Source organism: Tachysurus vachellii, chromosome 15 (assembly GCF_030014155.1).
Source record: "Tachysurus vachellii isolate PV-2020 chromosome 15, HZAU_Pvac_v1, whole genome shotgun sequence".
Classification (NCBI taxonomy): Eukaryota; Metazoa; Chordata; class Actinopteri; order Siluriformes; family Bagridae; genus Tachysurus; species Tachysurus vachellii.
Window position 1 is genome coordinate 19,410,380 of NC_083474.1, and position 17,729 is coordinate 19,428,108.

The 17,729-nt window shown below is 39.1% G+C and overlaps 1 protein-coding gene across 9 annotated transcripts in view; it reads right to left on the reverse strand.

The window, feature by feature from the left end:
• Positions 1 to 17,729, reverse strand: part of stard13b (StAR related lipid transfer domain containing 13b) — a 113,308-nt gene that overhangs the window by 10,248 nt on the left and 85,331 nt on the right. For 7 of the 9 annotated variants that reach the window (XM_060888099.1, XM_060888101.1, XM_060888100.1 and 4 more), the window contains 3 exons: positions 8,237 to 8,308; positions 6,104 to 6,185; positions 474 to 537 (listed from right to left, as the gene is read on the reverse strand). In XM_060888099.1, the coding sequence (XP_060744082.1) occupies positions 474 to 537; positions 6,104 to 6,185; positions 8,237 to 8,308 (218 nt within the window). Of the gene's footprint in view, positions 1 to 473; positions 538 to 6,103; positions 6,186 to 8,236; positions 8,309 to 9,875; positions 10,494 to 15,998; positions 16,124 to 17,729 lie in introns of those variants that run through there. The other 2 variants (XM_060888106.1, XM_060888105.1) reach the window with 2 other exon arrangements.

Here is a 17,729-nt window from a genome sequence, read left to right on the forward strand (position 1 = left end):
CTTCTATTCCATATATATTCCATTCCAATGGCCTGAAGGCCAAATGAAAGGTCAAATGAAAATGAAGCTATGATGGAAAACAACTCCACAAATGAAGCAATAAATTAAATGAAAATTAAACCTATTATTAAGATAGCTAAACTGTAAAACAAGTACCATGCATGGACTTTCCTTACAGTATATTTTGTCAATGTAAAACAAATCTCTGTCATTTAAAAAGAAGAACAATATGCTCAAGGGTATTATGTTAGAGAAAATGCCCTGATCATCTCCCACCACACAATGTTAGATTATCAAATATCACAGAATCTATATTGTGAGGATGAAAGTGCATGTGGAAACTGAAGGAAATGGAATGTGGTTCTTTAAATATGCAAAAATAGCTTTTCTACTTGCATAATAACCAGAAAATTTGAAGCTTGTGTAGCTATGTGAAATATATAGAGTTAACAAAAAAATCCAGTTACACTTACCTTCTTTTTGGGGAGATTCACGTCCAGTTTCATAGAGGCACACTTGTTTAACGTGTTCAGTCGTCTGTACAAGAAAGAAAGAAATGAAGAAAATAAATGCTTAAAAAATAGCTTGATGTTAGCGTAGATCTTCTTGAAATGAAAGCCTTTGTTGCTATACATGAGCTAACAGCAGTAGTGAGATAACTGTTCCTGAGTTAATCAGATAAAGAGCTCGGTCTCTTCCTGCCCAAACACTAGCTCTGGCTAGCAGTAAACCCAATTATTTATATAAATGAGCGCCATGTGCTAGTTCTAATTGGTAGAGTCCATTGAGCAGCAGCTGTCCAGCTAGAGCAAATAAGGCGCTACAATATGGTGCTTCAAACTTATTCAGTACAGACTATCGCTGATAGACCTGTACTTCTCCAGAGTGAGCAAAAAGGGCAAAGTCAATACTCTGGACCCCTCACATCCAGCACACTCCCTCTTTGAACTGTTGCCATCTGGCTGACGCTACAGAGCCCTGAGCACCAAAACGACCAGACATAGGAACAGTTTCTTCCCTCAGGCCATCCATCTGATGAACAATTAACACCATGGAACACACAACACCTAATTGCACATTTCACACTTGCACATTTGTACTATGTATACCTCAATTTGCACATTTTCATACGTGCACACCTTTACATACATACATACAGTACATACATATTGTCTATACTGTTTACTGTTTACTTCAATTGCACATTTCACAATTGCACGTGTACATTCAAATTGTATATCGTCGCTGTCGGGCGGAAACCTCGTAAGTCCAAATTTGGTCAATTTCATATTTTTTCACATGTCTTCAAATGTCTTCAAAAAAATTGGCTCAAAGAAAAAAAATCTTGACCCCCGCTAGTTCTGGTGCTCGTCTGAGGACAGGAATTTAGCGCAAGACAATCCACTGCAACACGGACTAAACCCTGTGCACTGCAGATAAGGTACGACGTTTTTTTAATTTCCTGAAAAATAACGGTTTTGGAGATACGAGGATTCTGCCCGACAGCGACGATATATTGTATACAGTACTTCAATTGCACATTTCTCACACTTGCAAATTTGTACATACAAATTGCCTATATTGTATATGTATATTTCAACTGCACATTTCACACCTGTAATTATACATAGTGTAACAGAATGACAAGTACATACAATTTCCTCTATACTGTATATGTCATTCTGTTACACTGTGGAGCTTCTGTCACTAAAACAAATTCCTCGCATGTGAAAACATGCCTGGCAATAAAGCTGATTCTGATTCTGATTCTGATTCTGATTCCTTTTTCTAAAGACCTGGAAACATTCTCTCTCTATAGCCAAAGTTTTCATGAATGCGCTTATTTAAATGCAGTATAGTTTCATATATGATGAATGCTGCATATAAATGGTCAGAAATGGAAAAAAGTGTAGAAGAGATGTTTAATTAACATTAATGGGATGAATCTCTTAGTTTCTGTCCAGACAAAGTGTTTGCACTCTTTCAGTATCATGTTAATGTAATCTTTTTGAGAAAGAAAAGTGAGAGCCTGACTAGAGAACAATGGTATACAGCTACTAGACCGTAATATAAAACAACACATTTTAATGTAATTAATTTATATTAATATTTTCATAATTAATGAATTAATATTGTAATAGTATTAATAATATAATACTGTAATAAATGGTACATAGAGAGCCTTGGTCTCTTGGAGCTTAGCTGCATTGGAGCTGTATTAATAGCTACTGAAATCAACAGCAGTAAAGATGACGCATTCCACACAAAGGGCACGTGTAAGGAAACAGAGGTGAGCAAGATTTATAGGATGTTGATTACGGCTTTAATGACAAATTATTGTTTGGAATCAAATTCCTGACTCTTTGATGACAGTGAAGCCCTAAAACAATGCAGACAAAAGGCAGTGTAAATGAGATATAATGCTATAGGAGCAGGGACCAGTGTAAACTTTTAAGCCAAAGATAAAAAAAAATACTTATTTAGGAAAAACAAGATTTGTGAAATAAACAGAATCCTAAAATAAGGTGTGCAAACTAGGGATGCACTGATACCACTTTTTCTCTTCCGATCCAATTCCGATACTGGCCGATACCGATCCGATATCTGTGTTCTTTTCTACCTTTAAAACTAAAGAATCTATACAACTCGCTTAGTTATTAAGATTTATTTGTTTCTGGCAAAGAAATACAAAAATGCCCTTATTACTGGATGAAAAATGAAAACACAAGAAACCTTTAAAAAGTATTAATGCAGTAGCAAACAGTACTTTTAACAGTTAGTGGTATAACAATCTAAACCATATATACTGCAATTATTAAATTACATTATTTTCTGAAGAAAAGGAAATATTTTAAAGTGAATCTTAAATTAGAACTCTTGAAACATAATGCAAAATGTATTAAACAGTAAACCTTGCACCCAAATGAGCGACATGTTTAACGCGCTGAGGTAAATAAAAAGGGCGCCTGCTAAACTTGTCTGTCTGTCACAGGCGGTTGTGCAACATATTTCCTATAGAATTTATTATATTTATTTACATTAATGTAATTTAACATATAAATGTATTTTTCTTATAAGTTTAAGCAATAGTCTATGATGTTTGGGCGTCGGAAGTAAATAAAAAGTGGGCGTGTCCTGTCCCACCCACATATAATGGTTCCGACACACATGGATTTCAGGAAGCAGGAGTGTGGTCAATGCTGTAGGTAAAACGCGGAATGGAGTGTAATTTATTAGGGCATTCCTCAAGCAGAATGGATTCGACTCTAAAAAGTAATAAAAAATAAAAAAGACATATGCGCTGAATAGAGACGGTAAAAGTAGGTGGGTCCAATATTATTGGTCTTAAAAAGTGGGTGTGTCCTGTCCCACACACATATAATGGTCTCAACGCCCATGACCACGGTTATCGGATTAGGATCGGTCACGCACCACCGATACCCGATCCACTAAAAATGTTGGATCGGCGTCGATACCGATCCAAAATATCGGATCGGTACATCCCTAGTGCAAACACTCGTCTTGTTCCCTGTAAAGCTTTTATAGATGGAGGATCTTAATTTTCTTCTCTTTTTTTTTTTTTTGCAACAAATTATTTGAAAAATTATAGATGAAAAAGATAAATTATAAAAAAACGAAAAGATTAGTTCATGATTCTAAACAGATTGAAACAATACAAGATTATTCAGCTAACTGTCAGTGTTGCACATTTTTATTATGTTATTTTATTTTTAGATTACATGTAGAAATGTGGAAACATGTAAAACTTGCAGTATTCTTAGTAAGCTTATTTTCTGAAAATAAAAACACTAGTTGTCCAAGCTGGATATGAATTTATTTCAAAATATTCTTTATTCCAATATGTTCCTTACATTTACATAAGTGCTGTTGCGTTTATGAAAATCCAGTTATTTGGGAAAAACGTTACTATCCTACGAGAGCTACTGAGAAAACAAAGGAAGACTCGAAACCAAAAATCTGACAAGTAAGACTAGTCATTTTATTAGAACAAAAATAATGGCGCCCTTCAAAAAGAGTGCTGTATTATAGCTAGAGCACCCGGAAGACTTGGTGCAGGCTGCAGTTAAGAGGCGCATTTTTTACCCTTTTGTTGTTTTCTGTGAGATTTATCTTCTATGGAGTTTTGTAGGCATGGCTAACTAAGTCACATTATACTATACTATATACTACAGCTTAAAGTTCATCATTAAATTACTGTGGATTACTATGGATAGAATTAATATTAATTCTTTATACTACTCATTATGTTTACCTTCTGTCTATGTTTATGTTCTGTAAAGCTGCTTTGAGACAATGTCCATTGTAAAAAGCGCTATACAAATAAACTTGAATTGAATTGAATACGGTACAATGCTAACACCCTAAAAAGAGCTGTGGGTATGATTCATTAGACAGCCTAAAGACTGCACATGTCGAAAACTGTTTACACTCAAGTCTCAATCACTGAACAGAAAAAAAATCAAATGGAATCAAATGGAAGTTCCTGTTAACCCACTTAGCATCGCATGGCTCTATAGTGTACAATTCTACAAAAGATATCATCAATGATTGTAAGTCTGGTTCCTTTCAAGGTTTCTTCCTCATGCCATCTCAGGGAATTTTTTTATTCCTTTTTTTTCTTATTAGGTATACATTTAAAAGAATAATAATAAAAATAAAAACCTATATCCAGCTTTCTATATAGCTGATTTGTGAGAATGTGTTAAAAAATGCTATATAAGTAAAACTGAATTGAATTGACCTGTGATGTAAATGTGCTTAAGTACAAAAAATATATATATCGGCTTTCATTAAACTTTTGTAACTGTTGCAAGAATTTTTAGACTGGTTTTGACTTGGACAACAAACTTAAGTAGTTATACTCCAGTGGATGGTATTTAGACTACGTGTAAAAAAAGCATGTAACAAGTCATAGTGCAATTCAGTGTTGAGTACACACACACACATACACACACACACACATACACATACACACACATACACACACACACACACAGACAGACACACACACAGACACACACACACAGACACACACACACATATACACACACACACATATACACACACACATACACACACACATACAGACACACATACAGACACACACACACACAGACAGACACACACATACACACACAGACACACACACAGACAGACACACACACATACACACACACAGACACACAGACACAGACACACACACAGACAGACACACACATATACACACACATACACACACAGAAGCTGAAAACTAGTTATAATATCTAAAGATCAGGTCACTTGCCAGCAAATTAAAGCGCTACTGACCCAGACACTTAAACACTGTGTGATAGAGGAGATCTTTCAATATTATACACACTGCAATGAAGCTGTTGCTTCCCTGAAGATTTGAAAAAGAAGTGAAAAGTCACGGTGAATGAAGGCGAGAGGCAGGAGGTAGAGGCATTGTTTGGTTACAACGGTGAGCTGGTTTGGAATTTCGATGAGTTGCTTAAGGGTTGTTTAGAGTTGGAGCGGAGCGAGTGGTGTGAAGTGCGTCTCACTCTCCTGCCCCGTGCTTTCCTACCGTGCCCGTCTCCATGACGACCAGAATCGCTTGACTCTTTCTGTTCAAATTGACATGTACCCACACCTACATCAGTGAATAAAGCATGAGAAGCTCAGCCCATAGGTATCTGAATCACTTTTGACCCTTCAGTGTGGAATCGGTGTGTAGAATCAATCACGAGATAAGCGCTTCAATTAAAATAATAAAACAAAATAAATGTGGGTCTGTCTATAGCTTTCTTTCTCTCTCTCCTTTCTCTCTCCCCATATGTCTGTCTGTCTTTCTGGAAGTCTGTATCTTTCTTGTTTTCTCTCTCCTCTCTCTTTCTCCCCATTTGTCTGTCTGTCTCTCTGGAAGTCTGCCTATTATTATTATTATTATTATTATTATTATTATTCCTGTATTTATCTCCTCCTGCCTTTATCCTATATGTTCCCTCCTTTATTTAGACGCCATGGTTAATTGAGGAGAAGTAAAAGAGGTTAAGGCAAAATGAGGGTTGGCTCATTCATATATGTATATATAATTTCTCACCGGCATAAAGGCTCGACGAGGTCTTTATCCAAGAAGTCGTGATCTTTCTTCACAGGAGTTATGTCGATGGGAAACTGTGAGTCTACAAAGAAATATCAAAATTTAGTTTACCAAATATTACAGTGCATAATATACCTGCTGTTTCTCCTTCTTATAATGAGCTATTGTTTTTAAAAATAGTATGACATTTAATGTTTTTGCAGGTTCACATTAAAAACAGAGGCAGTGAGATTTTCAAGTAAAAAGCAAAAGAAAACAGAAATCACAGCATTCTTTCTGCAAGAACTATTCGTTCCAAACCCCACAGAGCAGCTAAGTTGTTTTGAAAATCTACGATAATTAAAAAAGGCAAGGTTTGCCCCCTGACACCCCCCCCCCCCATCCCCACCACAAAAACAAAAAAAAAAGGTTGGACCTGGTGCAAGCATTAAATGTTACTCAAAAACTACGACGCCAAGCTTGTGTAACAGCAAGGCCAGATCCAGACTCTACTAAAAACTAACATTCCATGGGTGCAATTAAGTCTTTCTTTTTACTCTCTAGGAAAACAGCACTGCCTTTCACATTAAAGAAAAACCACAGCCAGGCCATGCTAACAGCAGAGACTCAACTCAGTGCATCGTTTCTATATGTAGAAACATTTCTATAATCATTGTCTGCCTGTCTGACTGGCTCTTTGTCTGTCTGTCAGTCTGCCTGTCTCTCTGACTGTCTGGTCTGTCTACCTGTCTCTATCAATGTGTGCCTGTCTGTCTGGTTTTTCTGTCTGCCTGTCTGTCTGTCTGTCTGTCTGTCTTTCTGTCTGTATCACTGTCTGTCTTTCTGTCTGTCTGTATCACTGTCTGTCTCTCTGGTCTCTCTGTCTGTCTGGTCTCTCTCTGTCTGTCTATCACTGTCTGTCTCTCTGGTCTCTCTGTCTGTCTGTATCACTGTCTGTATCACTGTCTGTCTGTATCACTGTCTGTCGGTCTGTCTGTCTGTCTCTGTCTGTTTGTCTGTCTGTCTGGTCTTTCTGTCTGCCTGTATCACTGTCTGTCTGGTCTCTCTCTGTCTGTATCACTGTCTGTATCACTGTCTGTCTGTATCACTGTCTGTCTGTATCACTGTCTGTCTGTCTGTCTGTCTGGCTCTTTGTCTGTCTCTCTGTCTGTCTGTCTGTCTGTCTGTATCACTGTCTCTCTGTCTGTCTGGCTCTTTGTCTGTCTCTCTGTCTGTCTGTCTGTCTGTCTGTCTGTCTGTCTTTGTCACTGTCTGGCTGGTTCTTTGTCTGTCAGTCTGTCTGTCTCTCTGTCTGTCTGTCTGTATCACTGTCCATCTGACAGTCTGCCTGTCTCTTTATCTTCCTGTTCTCTCTGTCTGGTCTGACATATATAGAAATAAAGATATCAACTTTATATTTTTTTGTAAATTAGATGTAAGATTTTTAAGATTACTGATTGTAACAAGTGCTGACTCATTCCATAAATATTTATTATTACACTGGAATTATGCGTGTAACTTGTTACTAAAGTACTTCTGACCAATCAGATTTGAGAATTCAGCAGCGCTCTGGTTACAAAAGCATTTTAGATGTAAAATTCATTACAATCTATTTTCTTTTTCTCTTCACATAGACAGACAAGTCATAAAGGTTTCTGAGCGGAAGACCGTGTTTTTACAGCGCTGATGAAACGAGGTTGTTCCCATGCCCTTTCTCTTTAAGTGTAGCCTACTGTAGGATGTTTGGATTGTAACTTTAAACTCAAACAAGTCACACTGACCAAACTGTCTGTCCTCCTGTCTGTCAGCGCTAAGTTTCTTTAAAAGACTTTCGAGATCATTAAAAGACAACATTACTCCTTACTCCTTTTTCCAGACCCGAGCCAACAGCTGAACAAATGAAACAGCAATGAGTCACAAAGCTCAAAGTGAATAAATGAGCTCAAGTCCCTGTTAAACGTTCGAGTTTCTCTAAAACAACTTCCAAAACGATCGGTGTTGGTCTAAAATTAGGCTCTTTGTGAGTCGGTGACGCCACGCAGCCCGTCGAGAGGCAGAATGTGGTCGCTCTGAGGGTTCTGTAAAGTAAATGTGTGTACAGTATGGCTTTACTTTTAGGGTGTAAAAACTTCTGAAGTATTTGCAGAGGATTACCTTCAAAAAGCTGCGCGTACTGCGGGAAACCTGCAGCTCGGAGCCACTCGCAAGCTTCCTTCGCTTCGATCTCTGCAACAGAAATAACATCGTTTAGATTTATATGCAACATTTGATTGTAAAGCTGCTATTTTTCCATCTTTGTCATTCGTACATCTTTTCATTTGCAGTGGGATTAAAAGCAAATTCATGATCTCACATCTATTTTAAATATTGATTTATTTTTATTTTAACTGGCTTCATTATAGAATAGAACAGGGGGCAAAGAAGCCTTTATTATCGCCACATATACATTACAGCACAGTGGAATTCTTTTCTTCACATACCCCAACTGAGGAGGTTGGGGTCAGAGTGCAGGGGCAGCTATGATACAGCGCCCCTGGAGCAGGGAGGGTTGAGGGCCTTGCTCAATGGCCCAGCAGTGGCAGCTTGGCTCTGCTGGGCCTTGAACCCCGACCCATCCCAGAGCCTTAACCAGTGGAGCCACCACTGACATTATCATTTAAGCTGGTTTTGTTGATAAAAATGTCAAGTTCTCAGACATAGTACCTGAGAACACCTGTTGACTGCTGTTGACATGAATTTATGACACTTTGATATAACGTGTTTGTTACAAAGTGTTATAACACTTTGATATAGCATGTTATGGCACTCATAAGTACTATTATGCTGCATAAGTAAATTATGCTACATCATGAGAACATCATGACATCAGAGTGACAAAACAAACGCTCACAAGATAAAAGAAATCTTTAAAACTGCTCATAGGAAAAAATATAAAGTGGTCATTAGGGTGTCATAACATTGTTATAATATTTCATAAACATCCAATTAGCAAAACGATGATTTTTTTTTTTTAGGCTACCATGCAGTATAGGTTGCTACAGCATAATTCATAATCACTCTCTAAACCTTCACTACAGCCATATTAAAATGTGTTATAACAACCTTATGTCACTTGACACAAGAGGTACATCACCCTAATAGGTAAACTAATTAAAGCACTATCTATGACAGCTGCCGTGCCTGTGCTAATAAGGCTGTATACATGTTTATGTAGCATTATCATTAAGTCGTTAATTGCTTATGTAGAGGTTACGTTTCCATATTATAATCCCAGCCTTAAGCAAAGTGTTACTAATATTGTTTTCCAGACGGTAAACAGACAGTCGGAAGCATCTGATAAGTTGGAATCAAAACCACGTCTACCACGAGGTGTCAAAAAACTACGTTCACATTTCACATAAATAAATAACTCGCTTGCTGAAGTTACCTCTTTAGCCTCAGTAAGTTTAGTTAGTAATACTTAAGGCTGTTATTAATATGAATATATAACCTCTGTTATGTAACAGAAGTACTTTATGACTATGGTAAGCCTTAATCTTGTGAGACTTGTCGCATAAGAGGACGTTTTTATAATCTGCTTTCATTTCAACCAACAAACAGAAACAAATCTCAATTGTAAAATTGCAAAATAACAAAAACAAACAAAAAAAAAAACTGATAGCTAAATTATCTATTTAATGTTTGACATATATATGTATATATTTTACATTAAAAGCCTAAGAACTAACATGTGATTCAAAACTTACACTCATTAATACATTGTTTAATTTAGGTTTAGGTAGAAAATTCTCACCCCAAGAAGAAAAAAAAAACCAAAGGCTGCAAAAGCAGTAACGGTGTTGGTCCCAAAAGTGACCCATTGGCTGCTAGTGTCAACTAGGGTTACGTCATTCCTTAGTGTACAAAGTTATCCAAGTGTTTTAGATACAAACACACACAGAAACAGCGGTATATTCCAGGTCTCTGAACAATACGTCGTAAAACACGACATCTACTGTTGCTGGAGAAAAGCGACTCTTAATAATACAGTTCCGCTTTACGTCATCGGATATCAACAGTCATCAAACGAGGTTGGTTTTTCCAAAACATTTCATCATGCTGTGATGGAAACTTCTCCTCGTCCTTTTAAACCGACCTCTTCAGATTCTCCAAACAAGATTTTTCATTACTGAGAACAGAGTCGACTTGTGATGACTCCTGTTCTCCCGCGAAAGGCCGGCTGTCCTGACTATTTTTAGTTCCGAGTTCTGAGATCTGGTCTGTTTTTCTTTCTCCTTGTCACTGTGTGAATACACACTGATTTGTGGTTGGACAAAGTGTTTAAGATCCTGTAGATAACACGCAGATATCTTCTGGGATATATCTGTTACTCTTTAAAACTATAGGCACTATTATTACAGACGCTTTCCCAGGAGACACCGATTGACGCACCAAAAAGGTCTTTGTCACACCTATTATGAGCAATGAATTCCGTAGCGAATATAAAAAAAAAAAACAATGGCTGCTTTGAGCTTGTTTTAGCATTGTAGTGCGAGAAAGTGAGTCAGATGAGTCTTGAATATACATAAGAGTAAACTGTGCTTACTCAGTAAACCACCTGAACAAAAGCAAACAAAATTATCTGTCTGTTAAACATGTAATGTCATGTCTCACTCTACAGTGATGGTTAATATGAAGCTCATATGAAAGTAGACAAACAGGAATTTAAGAATTTGTAGTGTTTCATAAAGATTTCTGTTTTTTCCTAGAATACTAGGAGCAATATGTTCATAGAAAAGTTTGAAACACAAATGTTTCAAAGTACCTTCACAGTAAATGTTGATATCAAAAGCATTTCTGCTCTTTCAGATGGGGATGCACTTATTTCCAGGGATTTCAGTACAGTGTAACAGATATTGCGTCATCGGGTAGGCGTGGCCTATTTGATAATCTAGCCCTAACCCTAACCGTAGTTTTTGTTTTAGAATATAGGTTAATTGTAAGATAATAAAGCATAATAGATATAAAATATAAAATCTACCAGTATAACTGTTTTGTCCTTCATTATCCATCGTAGGTTTTTTTTGAAAGAGGGTGTTTTTCCAAGGGGGCACGGTGGCTTAGTGGTTAGCATGTTCGCCTCACACCTCCAGGGTCGGGGTTCGATTCCCGCCTCCGCCTTGTGTGTGTGGAGTTTGCATGTTCTCTCCGTGCCTCAGGGGTTTCCTCTGGGTACTCCAGTTTCCTCCCCCGGTCCAAAGACATGCATGGTAGGTTGATTGGCATCTCTGGAAAATTGTCCGTAGTGTGTGTGAATGCGTGAGTGAATGAGAGTGTGTGTGTGTGTGTGCCCTGTGATGGGTTGGCACTCCGTCCAGGGTGTATCCTGCCTTGATGCCCGATGACGCCTGAGATAGGCACAGGCTCCCCATGACCAGAGGTACTTCGGATAAGCGGTAGAAAATGAGTGAGTGAGTGAGTGTTTTTCCAAGACCTCCAGAAACACACCCACTTTACGTTGTGGTAACGAAACCCCTGGAATTTAGTGAATGCCCTTTCAGATCCCCGAAGAGCTTCTTCAGAAGCATCTAATGGCTCTTACTTAAAGCCAACGGTGTCCTGAGTAATTTTTTTTACCAGATTCACAGCCAGAATATCATTTGTTTGGTAAAAAGGGTTAAATCTTATCACATTTGCCTTTTTCTATTCAAGCTTTTTCAAAAAGGCAGATTTTAAGAAATTATGCTAGAACAAAACATATAAGAATTTATTACGGTGCATCATAAGTACTATTTCAGACACCATATTCACAGACATTACCTTGTTTTTTATTCAATTTATTACTTAAATCTAACATTCCCGCCTCACACCCAGAGTTACCTCGATCCCAGAATATCTTCTACAGATATATCAAAACATTGTCACGAGCTTGGACAGTTCCTTGCCAGACCACCAGAGGGGGTGCTGTCAGGTGTTTACTCGTCAGGTGTTTACAACGGCCCTTTCCTGTCCTACGTTCTGGCCATCTCACCTGTTCCTTCTTTACCTTGATTAGTTGCCTTATATATGCCTGTCTTGTTATCCTTGTTTTTTCTGTGAGACACTGTCATTCATATCAATGTTAAACTTGTTGTTGTTGTCGTAATGTGAGATGACGCAATGTCCAGGTTATGTTTTGTTTAATACGTAGGGTTTCTATGTCATAGTCATGTTTAAGTTCTGTTATATCTGCCATAACTTCGTCACCTCGCCATGGCAGCACCGTTCGAGATATCAAAAATCCCTTCGCAATTTAGCAAGTGCAATGTCTCGGCATCATGTTCACCACGTTTGATGTCACTCGCATGAATTCCCTAGGAGGAGTATTTAAAAGTTCACCCCATGCACTTATAAAACAATCCAAAATGGCCGACTTCCTGCTCCCTGCTTCCTGGCCGAGCTCATAGTTTAGAGCGCGAAAGTTGTTCGGGTCGATGAGATCTATATGCGTATTATTCTTCAATTTATTCATTCATTAATTCATTTATTCATTTTCAGGCTGGATCCAGAGCCTATCCACGGAATAGTGAGCATGAGGCAGGAAAACAACCTGGGGGAGGTCATCTCAGGACACCATGCACACACATATTTACAGCGCAGAATAAAAAGTTTATAGGAGGTGGGAGAAAGCTCTTGAAGCCAAAGGAAAATGTAGACATCCATGTAGAAAAAAAATGGCAAACTCCATACAGACAGTAATCCAAGATCAGCCTCGATCCAAGGTGCTGTGATGTGGCAGCATTCCAAACACCCCCAAATGATAGAGATCAATGCAGTGTTTGTTAAACAGGGACTTTACTTCAGGAGGCATTTTTGTTCCATGTAACAAATTTTTCCACCTTTCTGTTGTTTCATTAAGCTGGTTTGAGAAAACAATGTTCAAAGTCAAAACGTGGAGTAGAGCGATAAAGGAAACGGTGAGGAATGGGAAAAAGAGGAAGAGTGAAGCGGAAAGCTGAGCACAACAGCAACAACCAACAAAGCCTGGTAAAGACTTCTTCCTTTCTAATAATCTGGAGTAAATTACAATACAAGTCCGGTATCAAGTTAGTAAATTGCATACAGTATATGAAAAAATAAAAGACCGCTACAAGTACACACCAGTCCCAGCATCACCACAACCAACTCATCACCACATACCAACTCATCACCACAACCACACCTCCTAAACTTTACATAAAAGCGTTTTGGGAAAATAAAAATATACAAGGGAATAAACTACTCAGAGTGTTTACCACAGCTGGGCTCCAGCACTTAAACGCTTGCCTGGGATCTCATCCATCTTTTCCACAACATTATATATGACTATAAATGTATAGAATGTTCAAAAGGTGGGGGGGCACGGTGGCTTAGTGGTTAGCACATTTGCCTCACACCTCCAGGGTTGGGGGTTCGATTCCTGCCTCCGCCTTGTGTGTGTGGAGTTTGCATGTTCTCCCCGTGCCTCGGGGGTTTCCTCCGGGTACTCTGGTTTCCTCCCCCGGTCCAAAGACATGCATGGTAGGTTGATTGGCATCTCTGGAAAATTGTCCGTAGTGTGAGATTGAGTGAGTGAATGAGAGTGTGTGTGTGTGTGTGTGCCCTGCGATGGGTTGGCACTCCGTCCAGGGTGTATCCTGCCTTGATGCCTGATGACGCCTGAGATAGGCACAGGCTCCCCGTGACCCGAGAAGATCGGATAAGCGGTAGAAGATGAATGTTCAAAAGGTGTCAAAATTTTCATTGTTATTTTCAAACACTGTCATATTTTGTCGTGTCCGTGTTCAGCATTGAATGTCTTTGTCCACAGTGGTGGTTAATATGAAGCTCATATAAAAGTAGACTCTCAGGGTTTTAAGAATTTGTCATAAAAAGTCACAAGTATAACACTTCTGTGTTTATTTAACCTGCTAGGTACAATATCATTCATGGAAAATTCCAGAAAAAGTTTCTTTTTCACTCAAATGTTTCTATCTTCAATGTATATGTTGATATCAAACCCATTTCTGCTCTCTGAGATGCTCCATAAGTATCTGATAAGTCGATTTCCGTTCCCATTCCCATTGGCAGTATGGAACGCCAGTGTACTGGTAAAAAGGATTAAGCAAACTGGAAATTTGAGACCCGCTGTTATTGGATAAGAAATAGCAACAGTGACTGTACATTCCCAGTCCTCCTGGGAAGTTTGCCATTCCATCATCAGACCCTAGGTTTGTTTATATAGTAGCATATGATACTATTCAGGGTACAAACCAATATGAATTCAGTTTTGTTTATTTTTTTTACACTCACATGAGGAAGTGTTTACTTGAACTTGTACTTCTGGCTTAGCAAATACTGGCAGAGCATCATCCTTGAGAACAAATGAACCGTGTCCTCCACTCGGTCGGACATGTGCCAGGTCACCACCTAGAGCTAATATATCGCTGTACATTAGTTTCCCTGCACTCAGATTCAGAGATCCGCCTCTCTTCAGTGAGACCAGCAGCAATCGTTATCATTGTTAAAGGTTAAACCTGAGCAGGGGATTTGGGGACTTTTTAATTTGTGTAACCATATCCCAGGACATACTGCATTTACACTCCCCCTCTTGTTGTGATGGATCAGAGAGGAGAAATACGTGCAGTAATTAGGGGTCAGGATTGTCACATTGGCACCTCACAGCTCCAGGATCAGTGCTTCAATCCTAAGCTCAGGATTCAATGTGGGTTTCCTCTGAGTTACTGGTTTCCTTCAAATACAATATACCAGTAGTTTGAATATGTGTTGAATATAGTGCTCTGTGACAGACTGCTGTTCAATTCGGGGTCTATTTCTGCTTTGGGTTCAGTGGACCATCAATTGTGTCTTACAATCAATACAATCAATACATTAAATATCTAAAAACAAACAATAAGCCCCTATCGGTACACTAACAGTCCGATCAACTTATAAGACATTTTAGATCATTGTAAACAAATGAAGGCACGGTGGCTTAGTGGTTAGCACGTTCACCTCACACCTCCAGGGTTGGGGGTTTGATTCCCGCCTCAGCCTTGTGTGTGTGGAGTTTGAATGTTCTCCCCGTGCCTCGGGGGTTTTCTCCGGGTACTCCGGTTTCCTCCCCCTGTCCAAAGACATACATGGTAGGTTGATTGGCATCTCTGGAAACTTGTCCATAGTGTGTGAGTGCGTGAGTGAATGAGAGTGTGTGTGTGTGTGCCCTGCGATGGGTTGGCACTCCGTCCAGGGTGTATCCTGCCTTGATGCCCGATGACGCCTGAGATAGGCACAGGCTCCCCGTGACCCGAGGTAGTTCGGATAAGCGGTAGAAGATGAATGAATGAATGAACAACCACTTGAGCTGTCTCAGAGACCAGAAATAGGTTCGATATCACCATTTAGCTAGACAAGCTAGAAAAGTTAGAAATACTTTCATTATGTAAGTCCATAGTGTCTACTTTCACCACTGTGGAGTGAGACATGATAAAGGCATTCAATGCTAAACATGAAGAAAAAAATAGGCACAAATTATTTTTTGGCCAAGTTACAATCCAGGGTTTCAGTAGCTCACTACTGTGATCATATATGTGTGGATTAAAAACCCATCTACAGTCTATAATATTTCATCTGTAGTCTAATTCACACTTCTCACAGCGAAGACTAGACTAAAGCTAACACAAGTGCATGAGAGACACACGCTAAGAAGAACTGAGATCATGTAAGCTATTGGTCTTGAAGAAGTATAGTGATGTCACAGCTCCTCTGCCAAAAATCTTATGGATTGTTAGATTTTAAACTATGCGCCAGTCTTAAGCAGAGCCAAGAGCTGTACATCACGCTCTGCTCTTATATACAGATCATTCCTCATCGAAGCATACAGATATTTCGACGATGATATCAAATCAAGCAAGTTGAAGTGGAAAGAGAAAGTACTCACGAGAGATTTTCATTAGTGCTCCTTTTCCAGAAGCTCCTCTAGCATGATTAAACCAACTTCTTATTCTTCTCCTTTTCCTGATCTCATCTGCTTCTTTCCCCTTACTCGGCCCCTCTTGCTTTCTCTGCCTCTCTTTTTCCCTTTTTTTTTTAAAAACTCCTCTCTCTTCATGCAGTCATATACATGAACCCCAGCATCTCCCCTCCCTGACTTGCCTCACAATCCCACCCCCTTTTTCCTTCGCTCAGTAAAACTGCCGTCGCTCTTTCCGAGTGCTCTTAACACATTTTTGTCAGCGCTGTCCTGGCTGTGTGCCACTGTGGTAAATTGCGCTAGGGTTTTTTTTTCTCTTCTCCGAATGTCTGACACAATCAAAGAAAAAAGACATCTTCATCATTATCATCATCACAGTCTCAACGATTCCTGATTCGATGCTCGTGACCGGGTGTCATCCGTCCTCTTTTGTCTTTAAAGGTGATTGATTGATTGGCTTGTTACAGTAATATCGCTAAATGCAGACGTTTTTTCTTGGAAGTAAGGCTGGGGAAAATTTGGGAATTCTCTGAGAGACATCAGTTCCAGCAAGAAGGGGGCGGAAAAAACGTAGACTGCTCAAAAAAATGTGGAAAACATGACCTCATGCCCAGGCAACCACCGTCCTGTGAATCAGTGTGTCCCGTGGCTTACAGCGCAGCATGTTCACTTCATCCCAGTCTCTGTAAGCTTGCTGCTGTCCTCCTCACTCACTCACTCACCAGCTCGGAGCCTGTGGCAGAACCGGACGGCTTGATGTGGGTGGATGCCGCAACAATCCGACAATACAAGCAGGACAAAGCACAAGCAGATCGCAAAATGCCACCAAAGATTCCATCAAAGTCAAAAAGACAGCTTTGTTAACTGCACAAATCTGGATCCAAACCTAATGCGATAGAAACGCTTGTTGTTCTCTAATCTGGTCTAATTAGTCAGGAGGTTTTGATTTCACAGCAGCTCTCTTTCCGGCTGTAGCTTTATTCTACAAAGAAACTAAGCTAAACTTTATAATCAGATCGTCTTTGTGTAATCGTTTCTATAGTAACAACCGTATGACTGATGTTTCGTATAAACTCATATAAATTGTGTGTAAACACAATTTATATGGCTTTGGATTTTTTTTTTTATATCAGGAAATGTTTATTAAACATTTATAGAAGTGTCAGCCCTTTCAAAAGCGTCTTTGTTAAAGCTGTAAGTCCGACAGTCATCAGGCCTAAAGCAATTTGCATTTTCCGATTTCTCAGTAACAAGACAAACCGCATTTTTTTGCTCTTATTCACTTCAAAAGGAAGAGAGAACAAAAATGCAGACGAGTGAGTGAATAATTTATCATAGCTTTTTTATCTGACATGTTTTGCAGTTGTCCCACAACATAATACTAATTCAAGTTTAAATAAAAACTACTGTATTATATAAAACCGAGTGCTATATTATAAAAGATATAAAATACAGTTTTAGGAAAATAATCAACTTCAGAGTTGGAACAATACAATGATTTAGTTTCAATTTTGGGGGGCACGGTGGCTTAGAGGTTAGCACATTTGCCTCACATCTCCAGGGTTGGGGGTTCGATTCCCGCCTCCGCCTTGTGTGTGTGGAGTTTGCATGTTCTCCCCGTGCCTCGGGGGTTTCCTCCGGGTACTCTGGTTTCCTCCCCGGTCCAAAGACATGCATGGTAGGTTGATTGGCATCTCT